Genomic DNA, 11,436 nt, shown 5'->3' on the forward strand with positions numbered 1-11,436 from the left:
TGTACTCTGCCCTGTGTAGTTTTCTTGAGAGTTGGTGTCCATAACTTAACACAGTACTCTAGATGGGATCTGATAGAAAGTTGGAGTCTTGGAATGTTTAGTCTTTCTTGCAGATGAGACAGACAAAGAGCGATGGGTGTTGTGGAATCCATCATTAAACATAACTTGAATTTTTTGCAGCAATCCCTTTATGACTCACTAAATCATCTTTGCCATTCATGGGTCCTGCACCCAATTATTACGAAACCTTTGCTGTCCCTTTTACTCACAAATGAGGAATTAGCAGTGAATGAAACCTTGCACTCTATGGGCGGCACGGTGGCACAGTGGTTAGCACTGCTGCCTCACAGCGCCTGAGACCCGGGTTCAATTCCCGCCTCAGGCGACTGACTGTGTGGAGTTTGCACGTTCTCCCCATGTCTGCGTGGGTTTCCTCCGGGTGCTCCGGTTTCCTCCCACAGTCCAAAGATGTGCAGGTCAGGTGAATTGGCCATGCTAAATTGCCCATAGTGTTAGGTAAGGGGTAAATGTAGATGTAGGGGTATGGGTGGGTTACGCTTCGGCGGGGCGGTGTGGACTTGTTGGGCCGAAGGGCCTGTTTCCACACTGTAAGTAATCTAATCTAATCTAACGATAGTTGTACCAAATTGCAGATTCACCTTCTGGAAATTATTTGATTTGCGGTGGTAGATAAGTAGGACAACAAATAACGCCACACATAGCTGTGGGAGGAAGAGTTAGTTGACCATTCTAGCAGATTCAGTATTATCTGTAGAGTGAGAAACAAAGTAGTCACAGACTCAAGCTGCTGAGTTTCTCCAGTAATTTCTGTTTTCATTCAGGTTTCCAACATTACCTGCAGTATTTTGTTGTTATTTGGGTGAACCAATTTTGTGAGAAGCAAACTTGGTCATTGAAGCTTTTTAAGAAGATTCTTTTTTGTTAAAATAAAATATTTAGTTAAAATTGATCTGATTTGTATTTAGAGCTCCACCTCTGAGCTTGGGGATGGAATTGTCTACTCTACTGCAGCGAGTTATCCTGAATTAAAATTAATAATTTTTCTGGAAAAAAAAAGCTTCAGGATTTTTGTTTTCTTAAAACCTCTCTCCTCCCCAGTGAGAGGGTGGCTTGGACAGGTTCTGTCTGAAATGGAACCATTTCATCGTAATGCAAATTAGAAAGATTTGTAAATTAAGACGTTAAAATTTTGAAAAGCAGTATTTCAGACATGACATGCAGTAGAAGGAACATTTGAGGGAACAATGGTTTGAATCTATAGTTTGCAAAACACGGCAGCACTGGGTTTCCCTTTGTATATTTTTTTGGATCTCTTGCAGGCTATTTGATGAAAATTGATCTGCTATGGTTGTTCAGGAACACATGATCATTTGTATCAGGATGCTTGAAGGAAGATTAGATGGACTGCTTTTTTTGTTTTGTAGCAGTTCTAGAATCCCTCCAGGTATTTCAGCCCATTGATTCTGCACTGACTCTCCAAAGAGCATCCCACCCTAACACCATGGGCTCTTAGTTAGCGGCCTCCTGTGTGACACCTTGTCAGAGCCCATCTTGTAATCCAAATAGATCATGTTCACTGGCTCTGATTTGTCTCAAAGGCTTATTACCATCTCAAAGAATTCTAACTGCGTTGTCAGGCATGATCTCCCCTTGATGAAGCCAAGCTGGTTCAGCTGTACCATGCAATTTTGCATACTTGGAATACTTAATAATGGACTCTTAACATCTTACCAGTGATTGAGGTCAAGCAAACTGGTCTATAATTTCCTGCCTTCTGCCTCCCTAAAGGTGTCACATTAGCTGTTATCCAGTGCTCTGGGATCCCCCCTGACTTCGGTAACTCCTGAAAGATCAGCAGCAATGCCTGTACAATCTCCTCAGTTGTAAAACCATTAGACTTAGGAGCAGAAATTAGGTCATTCAGCCCATTGAGTCTGCTCCACCATTCAATCATAGCTGAAGTTTCTCAACCACATTCTTCTGCTTTCTCCCCGCAACCCTTGATCCCCTTGATACTCAAGCACCTAACTATCTCTGTCTTAAATATACACAATGGCCTGGCCTCCATAGCCTTCATGGCAGTGAATGCCTTAGATTCACCACTCTCTGGCTGAACTCCTTCAGAACTCTGGGATTTTACTCATCCATCCGGCTGACTTACCCACATTCAGACCTTTCAGCTTCCCCAGTGCCTTGTCCTTCATGATGGCCATTACACTCACCTCTGCCTCCTTACTCTCTCATAGTTCTGGTATGCTGCAGTTGTTTTCCACTGTAAATACTGGTGCAAAGTACTTACTCAATTCCTCTGCCATTTCTTTATTCCTCATTGCTACTTCTCTAACCTCATTTTCCAGCCATTAATGTCCACTCTTGCCTCTCTTTTTTTTATACATCCAAAGAAACTCTTAAATTTTCTTTTATATTACTAGGTAGTTTACCCTCATGTTTCATCATCTTACTCGTTCCTGCTTGTTTAGTTGTCCTTTGGTTGTTTTATGGTCACTGCCCTGGGACTTTATTCACCTTAAGCTCCCTCATCCAGTTTGCCTCATTACACATCACCGAATCCAGAACAGCCCGTTCCCTGGTGGGCTTTACCTCAAGCTGCTCCAAAAATAAATTTCACAGACATTCCATGATTTCCTTTTCTTGGGATCAGCTCTCAATCTGATTTTCCCAGTCCACCTGTGTATTGAAGTCCCCCACGATTATTGTGAGAGTGCCTTTCTTACGTGGTTTTTCCACCTCCTCGTTTATTTACTGCCCCAATTCCTCACTACTGCAAGGGTCTTTTCAAGTGCAAAATTAGTGTAACATAATTCAGTACAACCTCGGTTATCCAAATTTCGGATTATCTGAACAAGATCTCAGGGTCCCGATGCTTGTGCCTCTCCCCATGGCCATCCGATTAGTTTTCTGAACATTTGATTATCCGAACAAAATTCTCCCACCTGTGTTCGCAAAATTGAGGCTGTTATGTCCTGGGGTTCTGTGATCTTTTGAGCTTTTATTTAAAAGAAAGTATTGTGTGAAATGCTTGCTCTGCTGGTCAATACTGAATGGAACCAGCCACCATAGCAACTTTCAGGTAATTACACTCAATAAGAGCGTTTAATAAGTATGGAGTACACTTTTTAAATGACTCTATGGAATAAATCAATACAACTATCATCTGATTTTGTGTAGTTGTTTAAAAATCACTTGCATTTATTCTAAACCTGTTTATTTACTGGTAGTGGGCTAAACTGTATTTATTGTAATAAATGCTTTTAGCTTACACTAAGTTGCCACACTTTGTTTTAATGACTGAGTTTGATTCATTGTTGTCACACGTACAGAGATATAGTAAAAAGTGTTGTTTTGCGTGCTATACAAGCAGATTGCACCAATCAAAGGGCATCAGGACGGCAGAACAGAGTGCAAAATACAGTGTTAACATTTGAGACGCACATTCAAAAGTCTGACAGCAGTGGGGAAAAAAGCTGTTCTCGAATCTGTTCACATGTGTATTCGCACTTTTATATCTTCTGAACAGAAAAGGGTGGAAGATAATATAACTGAGGTGGCAGAGGTGTTTGATTTTAAAAATAATATTCTCAAATGCTGCCTGGCCGCTGTAGTTCAGGATAGATTTTGCACGTTCCATTATTGGAAATAAATGGATGGGAGCGGCGCGGTGGCTCAGTGGTTAGCATTGCTGCCTCACAGCACCAGGGTCCTGGATTCGATTCCCGCCTGTCTGTGTGGAGTTTGCACATTCTCCCAGTGTCTGCGTGGGTTTCCTCTGGATGCTCCAGTTTCCTCCCACAGTCCAAAGATGTGCAAGCCAGGTGAATTGGCTATGCTAAATTGCCCACAGTGTTAGGTGCATTAGTCAGGGTAAAAATAGGGTAGGGGAATGGGTTTCGGTGGGTTTCTCTTCGGAGGGGCAGTGTGGACTTGTTGGGCCGAAGGGCCTGTTCCCACACTGTAGATAATCTAATCTAATCTAAAAAAACTTGAGCGGACAAAAACACAGCAGGTCCAATTTGTACTCAAAGTGGATCCCCTCCCTCTAATTCTCTTTAGTATTTGTGATTGTGCGGTACTATTAGCTCCATTATCAGCTAACAACTTTTCAGCAGCTGTTTACATTTCTGCAGTTATGGTCTTGAATATATTTGGACTTGGGCTGAGATTGCCAAAACTAATTTCAGTTTGGATCCAACAACCAGCAAAAAAAAGACATTTTTCAGTGCCAGAGTTACTGTGCTAGAAAATCACCAATTTCTATTCCAAATAATGAGGGAAGACTTGGCAGCTTGAATCCAGACTTGGCCCTTCCTACTTTTTTGAATTTAATTGAAGATTGCTGCTGATTGGTTGAATTTCTTTGGGTGTGATTGCACTTGAAGAGTTAATTTGTTAAGTGACTCTGGTTTGTACATTATTGCTTTCTAAAAGACGTTGAGCGCTGCCGTGTCCATAATGTAAGCTAGACAGTAGCCTTGCTTTGTTATGGGAACAATGCATTTTTAAATTGATAGTTAATGAGAGAGAAATTTGTGATAATTTAGGTGCGATCAAAAATGTGTTCAAATCCTGAAGGTTCTGACAGCGATTAAGTCTAAGCAAATGAATTAACATTTTTTAGCTATATTTTTGTGAACTGAGTTTTCTTGAAGGGAGATGGATGCAATTTCCTTATACTGTAACTACCCATTACAGTAATTGCATTAATTTATAATAAATCAATCCAAGATATTTACGACAGGAGTTGTTGCAATTTAGCACTGTGTGAACTAAGCAAGCGGTGATTTGGAGAATAGCAGTATCTGAATTCCAGCCCCATTGGCTATTTCCAGCTTCCAAAGACCTGGTACTGTATTGTGACTCGTGACTCAGATAGCTTAATGTTGTTTATGCTTAAAACGTGTTTCATCCTTCTCGAATTATTTTGGCATGGGTAATTGGAAAGGGCTATTTGGAATTTTGTTGTCTCGATGGTGGATGGAACCTAAATCATGCAAATTTGTCATTCTTAGTAACCTGATGTGTGTGCTATTAGAAGCATGAATTGAGTCCAATGTAAGCACTACAACCTTGCTATAAGAAAAAGGAAGGAATTTCTTGAATTATCTGGCAGCCAAGCAGAATCAGTACTTAATAATAAATATTATTTTTATTATTATTATTATTATTAGTAGTAGTAGTAGTATTGGAAATGAGGTGTTTGCTCTTCAAAGTAAAACATAGGCAGCTAAGCATTTACTTTTATGTTCTTCAGGGTATTTATACTTTAAATCCGTACATTAATGAAAGAATCATTAAGATTTCTATTGAAGATGTTATGGTGCTGTTAACACAAGAAAATCCATTCATTGGCAAACTTACAAGTGAACCACAGAAGCAAGCCAAGAAGCTGAGTAAGTTGTTATGTTGGCACTTTTAATTGAGAAAAGAACCCCTTAATAATTGATGAAGTTGTTTGTGATTCTGTTTTTCTTTATAAGTATGAATGTCACACAGTTATCCTTTTGTTGCTTTTTGTTTTGCATTTTTTTCAGGAATAGTCTGTTCCTTTTTTATGTAAAATGCATTCATTTCAGCTTGCAATGTCGAAAAATAAAATTTAGGAACTTAGCATGAAGCATCAAAAATGCCAGGTGTTTGATTATGAGATCATTCACTCACTTCATCTTATCATGCCCAATGTATTTGCATTTGAAATTCAAATCTGCTCAAATTAATAAAATCTGTAAATCTTATTAGCATTCACTTTAAACTGCCTTTTTTAAACTCAACAGGAAATATCAAAAGTTGAAATCAGAAAATTGGAAAACAAATTGTATGTAATATCTTCTGATAGTCATTTCATTTGCTTGCTGCACACTTCTTAATTGATTTTCATGTTTCTAATCCTCCAAATTTGACCCTTATTTAATTTCTTTGTAAGAGAATTAGTGGAGTTATTTTGTCCGAGCTATACTAGGTTTGGGTGCAATCATTTATTGATATTAAATTGTATAGAAATGAAAAGCAAACAGTAAATATAATGTACAGCAGTGTAACTAGCATTAGGTAATTTTTTTCCAGTTATCTTCATTTTACTGAATATTGCGATTCATTCTGGTTGGCCGAAGATCGAAGTGTATTACCGAGTATCTGTTTCTCTTCAAAATTCAGAGGAACCTTGATTATCTGAAAGAAATGGGTGGGCACTGTTTTGTTCGGGTAATTGAATATTCTGTTAATCTGGGGCTTGGAGTTTTCTTAAAGTTCGCTCCCTGTTCAGGAGATAAGGCAGCATTACAGCGCATACAAGCTCCCGCCCCCAATCCCGTCCAACATTGTCCCCCCCGGCCCCGCCGCCCCCCAAACCTAACTCCCCCCCCCCCCCCCCCCCCCCCCCCCCCAAGAAGGTGAACTGGACACCAACAACTGCAGCCGCTACTGCCTTTTTTGGGGGGGGTGAGTCTCCAAATAGCGTGCGCCCCCACAACTTTTTACTGCAACTTTTTTGACAGGTTCCACAGTGTGGAGAGATTATCTGGGGAAGGGGGTGTTGGAAAGGTACACCCCTGTGTGGAACTACAGGGAAAGTGTGGGAAGAAAGAAGTGAGGTGGGAGGTCAGTCATTTAGAGACAGTGCCTGCGCTCCCATCAGCCTAGGACTGTTCTTGGCAGCACTTTTAATCACTGTAAATAAAAGACGCAATCAGTGTTGGACGCATATCTTTGTAATGTTTCTGTCGGTACCTTGAGATTGTCTTCGGATAATCCGATTTTTGGATAATTGGTATTCGGATAATCGAGGTTCGTCTATTTATTCATGTTAAAAAATATGTAACATGACAGGGCCTCTGTATTTATCAGCCTTTTAACTATTCAGGAGAAATTGAAATGTTATCTTAGAGTTGTTCCACTGCAGTTAATGACCACTCAAATAATGTATTTGTCTTTTCACTAAAACAGGCATGGGGAGCATTGTGTTGAAGTATGAACCAAATCCTTCGTAAGTTTTTCAATAAAATACATATCTTTGCTTGCACTTTTAACAAGTGTAAGATGACATATCCTTTTCAGTATTCACGTTGGTGGGCATTGCAGCAGAGCCTGGTGGAATCTTCAACTAATGTTTATAAACATATATTCCTTGTGTTGTAAAGTCAATCCCAGCAGTTTTCTTTGTCAATTCATTTTGCTAATCCATATTATTTGATTCATAAACTATCATGACGGAATTCAGAATTCTAATCTCTGGGTTGATTGTGCTAACCAATAGACTACTCATACATTGGATACTGCCTTCATCTACTCAACCCATGAGGGAGTTGTGGATTAAGTTTATAATTTAGAGTTAAATGCCAGTTTTATTTTAAATAATTTATTCCAAAAAGCCTGGCTGCAGTAAAAGTACTGTACTTAATCTAACAAGAAAAGGACTAATCTGATATTGACACTTTGCATGTCAGTTGCCCACCATTCGATGATATATCATTACCAATAATGCTTTTAACTCTCATACATTTCTAACCTGACCTCTTACTTCTATTCACCAACCACTATTGCACGCCATTGCTGAGACTCTGTGTAATTACCAGGTCTAAATTCCTCTTGCAAGGTTGCCTACCTTGAAGAAGTTCTCATCCTCTCTGTACGAGAATCTCAGTGAGTCTCTCCTTCTCACTGCAACCCCCAGGTAGTCTCTGACCTATCACCTTCATCCCTACCCCCATCCACCTATTTTTTGCTATCTTCTCCCCATCCCCACCCCCCTCCCATTTATCTCTCCACGCTGGAGGCTTCCTACCTTCGTTCCTGATGAAGGGCTACTGCCCGAAATGTTGATTTTCCTGCTCCTCGGATGCTGCCTGACCTGTTGTGCTTTTCCAGCGCCACTATAATCTAGACTCTGATTTCCAGCATCTGCAGTCCTCACTTCTGTGTAATTACCAGGTCGCTTGACTTCTTGATTTGCTGGGTTTCTCTTTTCTCTCTTTTCCCACCCCACCCCCTCCCTTTTATAAAATAAATTTGAGAGATTTTATCTTCTCCCCCAACCTCTCATCTCTCCAGAGTTCCAAGAAAAGTAAATTACTGAAGTGAGGTTTGGCTCACTGCCCTCAACGATGAGGCAGAATTTCACCAAGTATTTCATCATCTAGCAAATCTATGGTCAGTGTGAATCAGTGGGAAAACTGTCCCTAGGTTTGAAGTCATACAAAGAAATGTGGTGATATTTGTTAGAGATCCATTATTCTAGCCTAGAACATCTCTGCAGGAGTTCCTTAGAGCAGTGGTCTAGACCTAATTATCTTCAGCTATCCATACGTAGCAAAACCTCAGCATCCAGGTTAGCACTAATAAATGGCAAGTAATATTTGTGCTGTGCAAGTGCCTGATGGGGCCCTTTTCCAATAAACTATAACCTGACCATTACCCCATCAGCTTCAACAGCTTTACCGCTGCTGAATCTCCCACTAGCAGCACCTCTTTGACTAGAAACTGAACTGGACGAGCCAATATGGCTACAGATCAGACACAAGGAGTTCTGTAGCGATTAACTCTGACTCTGTTTCCCTGATACCTGTCCACCATCTACAATGTGCAAATGAAAATTGTGTTAGAATGCTCTCCACTTGCTTGAGTAGGTGCAGCTCCAATGACACTCAAAAAGCTTGGTCCAATTCAAGACAAAAACAAAAGCTATTTGATTGGCACTCCATCGACCGCCTTTAACATTCATTCCATTTACCAGCAACACATGGTGGCAGCAGTGTGTACCATATGCAAGACGCACTGCAGCGACACACCAAGATTCCTTTGAGAGCACCTTCCAAATCAGTGAGCTCTACCACCGGGAAGGACGAGGGCAACAAATTCATTAGAGCGCCACCACCTCCAAGCTTCCCTTCAACTCTCTCACCTTCCTGATTTGGAACTACACCATCATTCCTTCACTATCACTGGGTCCAAATCCTGGAGCTCCCTTGCTAACAGCACCAAAGGCCTGTGCAAGTTCAGAAGGTAGCTCGCACCTTCTCCAATTGGGAAAAGGCAGTAAACGAAAATGCATAAAAGTAGACTTCATTCAATCAGTTAATGTTTGCTATTTTTCTTCCCTCCTATTGTCTACAATTGTGCTTGCAGAAACACCGAAGGTCCGAAGTGCCCTATCGTGTTGTGTGGCTGGAGGGGAAAGAATTCAATCCGTGCCTTCGTTGCCAGGAATGAGCGTTTCCATTATCTGCGAATGTTGGGAGTAGAGGTTTTCAGAGACAAGAACAAGGGCGATGGATCAGACAAGGGCGATGGATCAGACAGTGTGGCTACTGAGAAAGCTGAGGAGCCAATGGAAGAAGAGGATTTGAATGTACATGGAGATGCTGGGCATTTGAAAGGCGATTCTGACATTGTACAGCAGTCTGAAGAAAAATGTGCTCAGATCTTGGGGCCAGCAGAAGAATCTGAAAAAGATCAAGAAGTAATACAGCACACGAAGATGGAAATCAACAATATCACAACACCAGAACCCATTGATTCATGTTCAAACATGGAAAACTTTGGTGCTGAAGTACCGCATCTGGATACAAATTAATGAGATTTTAGCTTTTAAGAAATGTCAAACATGAACTGATACAGGTGGCAGCATAAACTTATCTGATGACTTGGTGTTGGATATCCAGTGCTGTTTCTGGAGGAAAACGACATTTACTTGCAATCCAAAGTTGAATATTTCCTATTAATGTACTCAGACCTTTCCTAACTAGATGCATAGTCTTGAAAAATTATTTGATCTCATTATATTAGAGCACACCTCTACTATTAATGTCTTTCCGAAAAATATCTTGGTCACTCCATACTCCGAGAGATGAATAAAACAAGTATGTTAATGGAGGGGAGCAGGGGAGGAGAAGACAGTTGTATCACTTTCATTATGACTTCATTAATGAGAGTGGTGAACTTCAGTGTTATTCACATGATTTAAGATGTTCTTTGCAAACAGCTTGACAGCCACTTCACTTGCAGACAATAACCTTTTAAATTGACATCTCAAGTAATGACCATTTTGTTCATGCCTTCCTGCTTTTTTTTAGAAAATATCTTTGAAAGATGATGTAAAGCTTTTACAGATGAATTTATAAATCTGAAATGCTAACTTTATTTTAAAAGACAGGATGCATTTTATGGTAATTTTTGTTCTCCACTTGAATGGTAAATTATTGGGAACCAAAAGAACTGCATGTGCTGTAAATCAGAAACAAAAGCAGAAGTCGCTGGAAAAGCTCAGCAAGTCTGGCAGCATCAGTGGAGAGAAATCAAAGTTAATGTTTCGTCAACCCAGTTCTGAGGAAGGGTCACCGGACCTGAAATGTTGACTCTGATTTCTTTTCACAGATGCTGCCAGACCTACTTAGCTTTTGCAGCAACTTCTGTTTTTGTTTGTGATAAATTAATGGGATTGGATTAGCTCCATGCACCTGCACGGTTTCCTGCTGGTTTACCCCCCCCCCCCCCCCCCCCCAAGTGGTAAAGCTGATAATTACCTCTTTATAGTCAGAAAATATATTTAATTTGCAAATCCTGTGGATGTACCAAAGGACCTGTTTCAAGTTTGTATGAAACATGGTTATGGATATGAGGACATTTTGTTTTTGAGGCAAGTTGCCATATTTTGCCCAATAAAAGGCACTGGATCTTATATTCTTGTGTTGCTATTTCAGTCCTTTTTTGTACATAAAGTTCCTGAGTGGTATAGTTGCATCATCCTACAGTGGAAATGTTGCCATGTAAAGCAGTTACGATTCTTGGAGATTACAAGCACAAGCTTCCTCTCAAGGGAAACTGTTCAATTTTGTGCCTGCCTCTCTAGTCTGCACTGTAGCTCCAGGTAAGACCTTTAAATCAAAATTACTTAGCACGAGCATTGTTAACAGATGGCATCTGTGCTTAGAAATATCCTGGCTGTACATGGGAGAGAACTATGGAGATCAAGGGTCATTCTTAAGTCCACCGTGCTAAGAGTTCTGCTTTGGGATGATGAAGAAAGAATTTTTTGGTCAATATTTTATGAGCAAAGAAACGCATTATCCCCTACAGTGAAACAGGGGAGAAGTTGGTAGAATATGATTAATGTTGTGGGAAGGATTTTATGTAATGATTTGTGAATAATTTTAAGTTGGAAGCGAAATACTGTGGATCCTGAAAATCCAAAATAAAAGGAAAATCTACAGCAAATTTGAAACTTGTGGAGAAGGAGAATCCGATAAAAGTTTCAGGACTGTGACCTTTTATTAGAGGGTAAAAGTTAGTGATTAATAGGTTATGAGCAATTAATTGAGGGTGGAAATAAATACAAAGTTCTGTGATGGTTTTCATAGCATGGGAATAGATTGGTTCAAGCAAAGAAACAAAATGAGAAACGGTGGG

At 40.2% G+C, this 11,436-nt stretch overlaps 1 protein-coding gene across 2 annotated transcripts in view; it reads left to right on the forward strand.

Annotated features, from left to right (window-relative positions):
• nsun2 (NOP2/Sun RNA methyltransferase 2) overlaps nucleotides 1-10,708 on the forward strand; it is a 50,528-nt gene extending 39,820 nt beyond the window's left edge. The window contains exons 17-19 of one of the 2 annotated variants that reach the window (XM_072575147.1): nucleotides 5,291-5,429; nucleotides 6,979-7,018; nucleotides 9,157-10,708. In XM_072575147.1, coding sequence (XP_072431248.1) covers nucleotides 5,291-5,429; nucleotides 6,979-7,018; nucleotides 9,157-9,604 — 627 coding nt within the window. In that variant the 3' untranslated portion in view covers nucleotides 9,605-10,708. The remainder of the gene's footprint in view (nucleotides 1-5,290; nucleotides 5,430-6,978; nucleotides 7,019-9,156) is intronic. The other variant, XM_072575148.1, reaches the window with a different exon arrangement.
• Nucleotides 10,709-11,436: the final 728 nt, after the last annotated feature.

Source organism: Chiloscyllium punctatum, chromosome 8, assembly GCF_047496795.1.
Source record: "Chiloscyllium punctatum isolate Juve2018m chromosome 8, sChiPun1.3, whole genome shotgun sequence".
Taxonomy (NCBI): domain Eukaryota; kingdom Metazoa; phylum Chordata; class Chondrichthyes; order Orectolobiformes; family Hemiscylliidae; genus Chiloscyllium; species Chiloscyllium punctatum.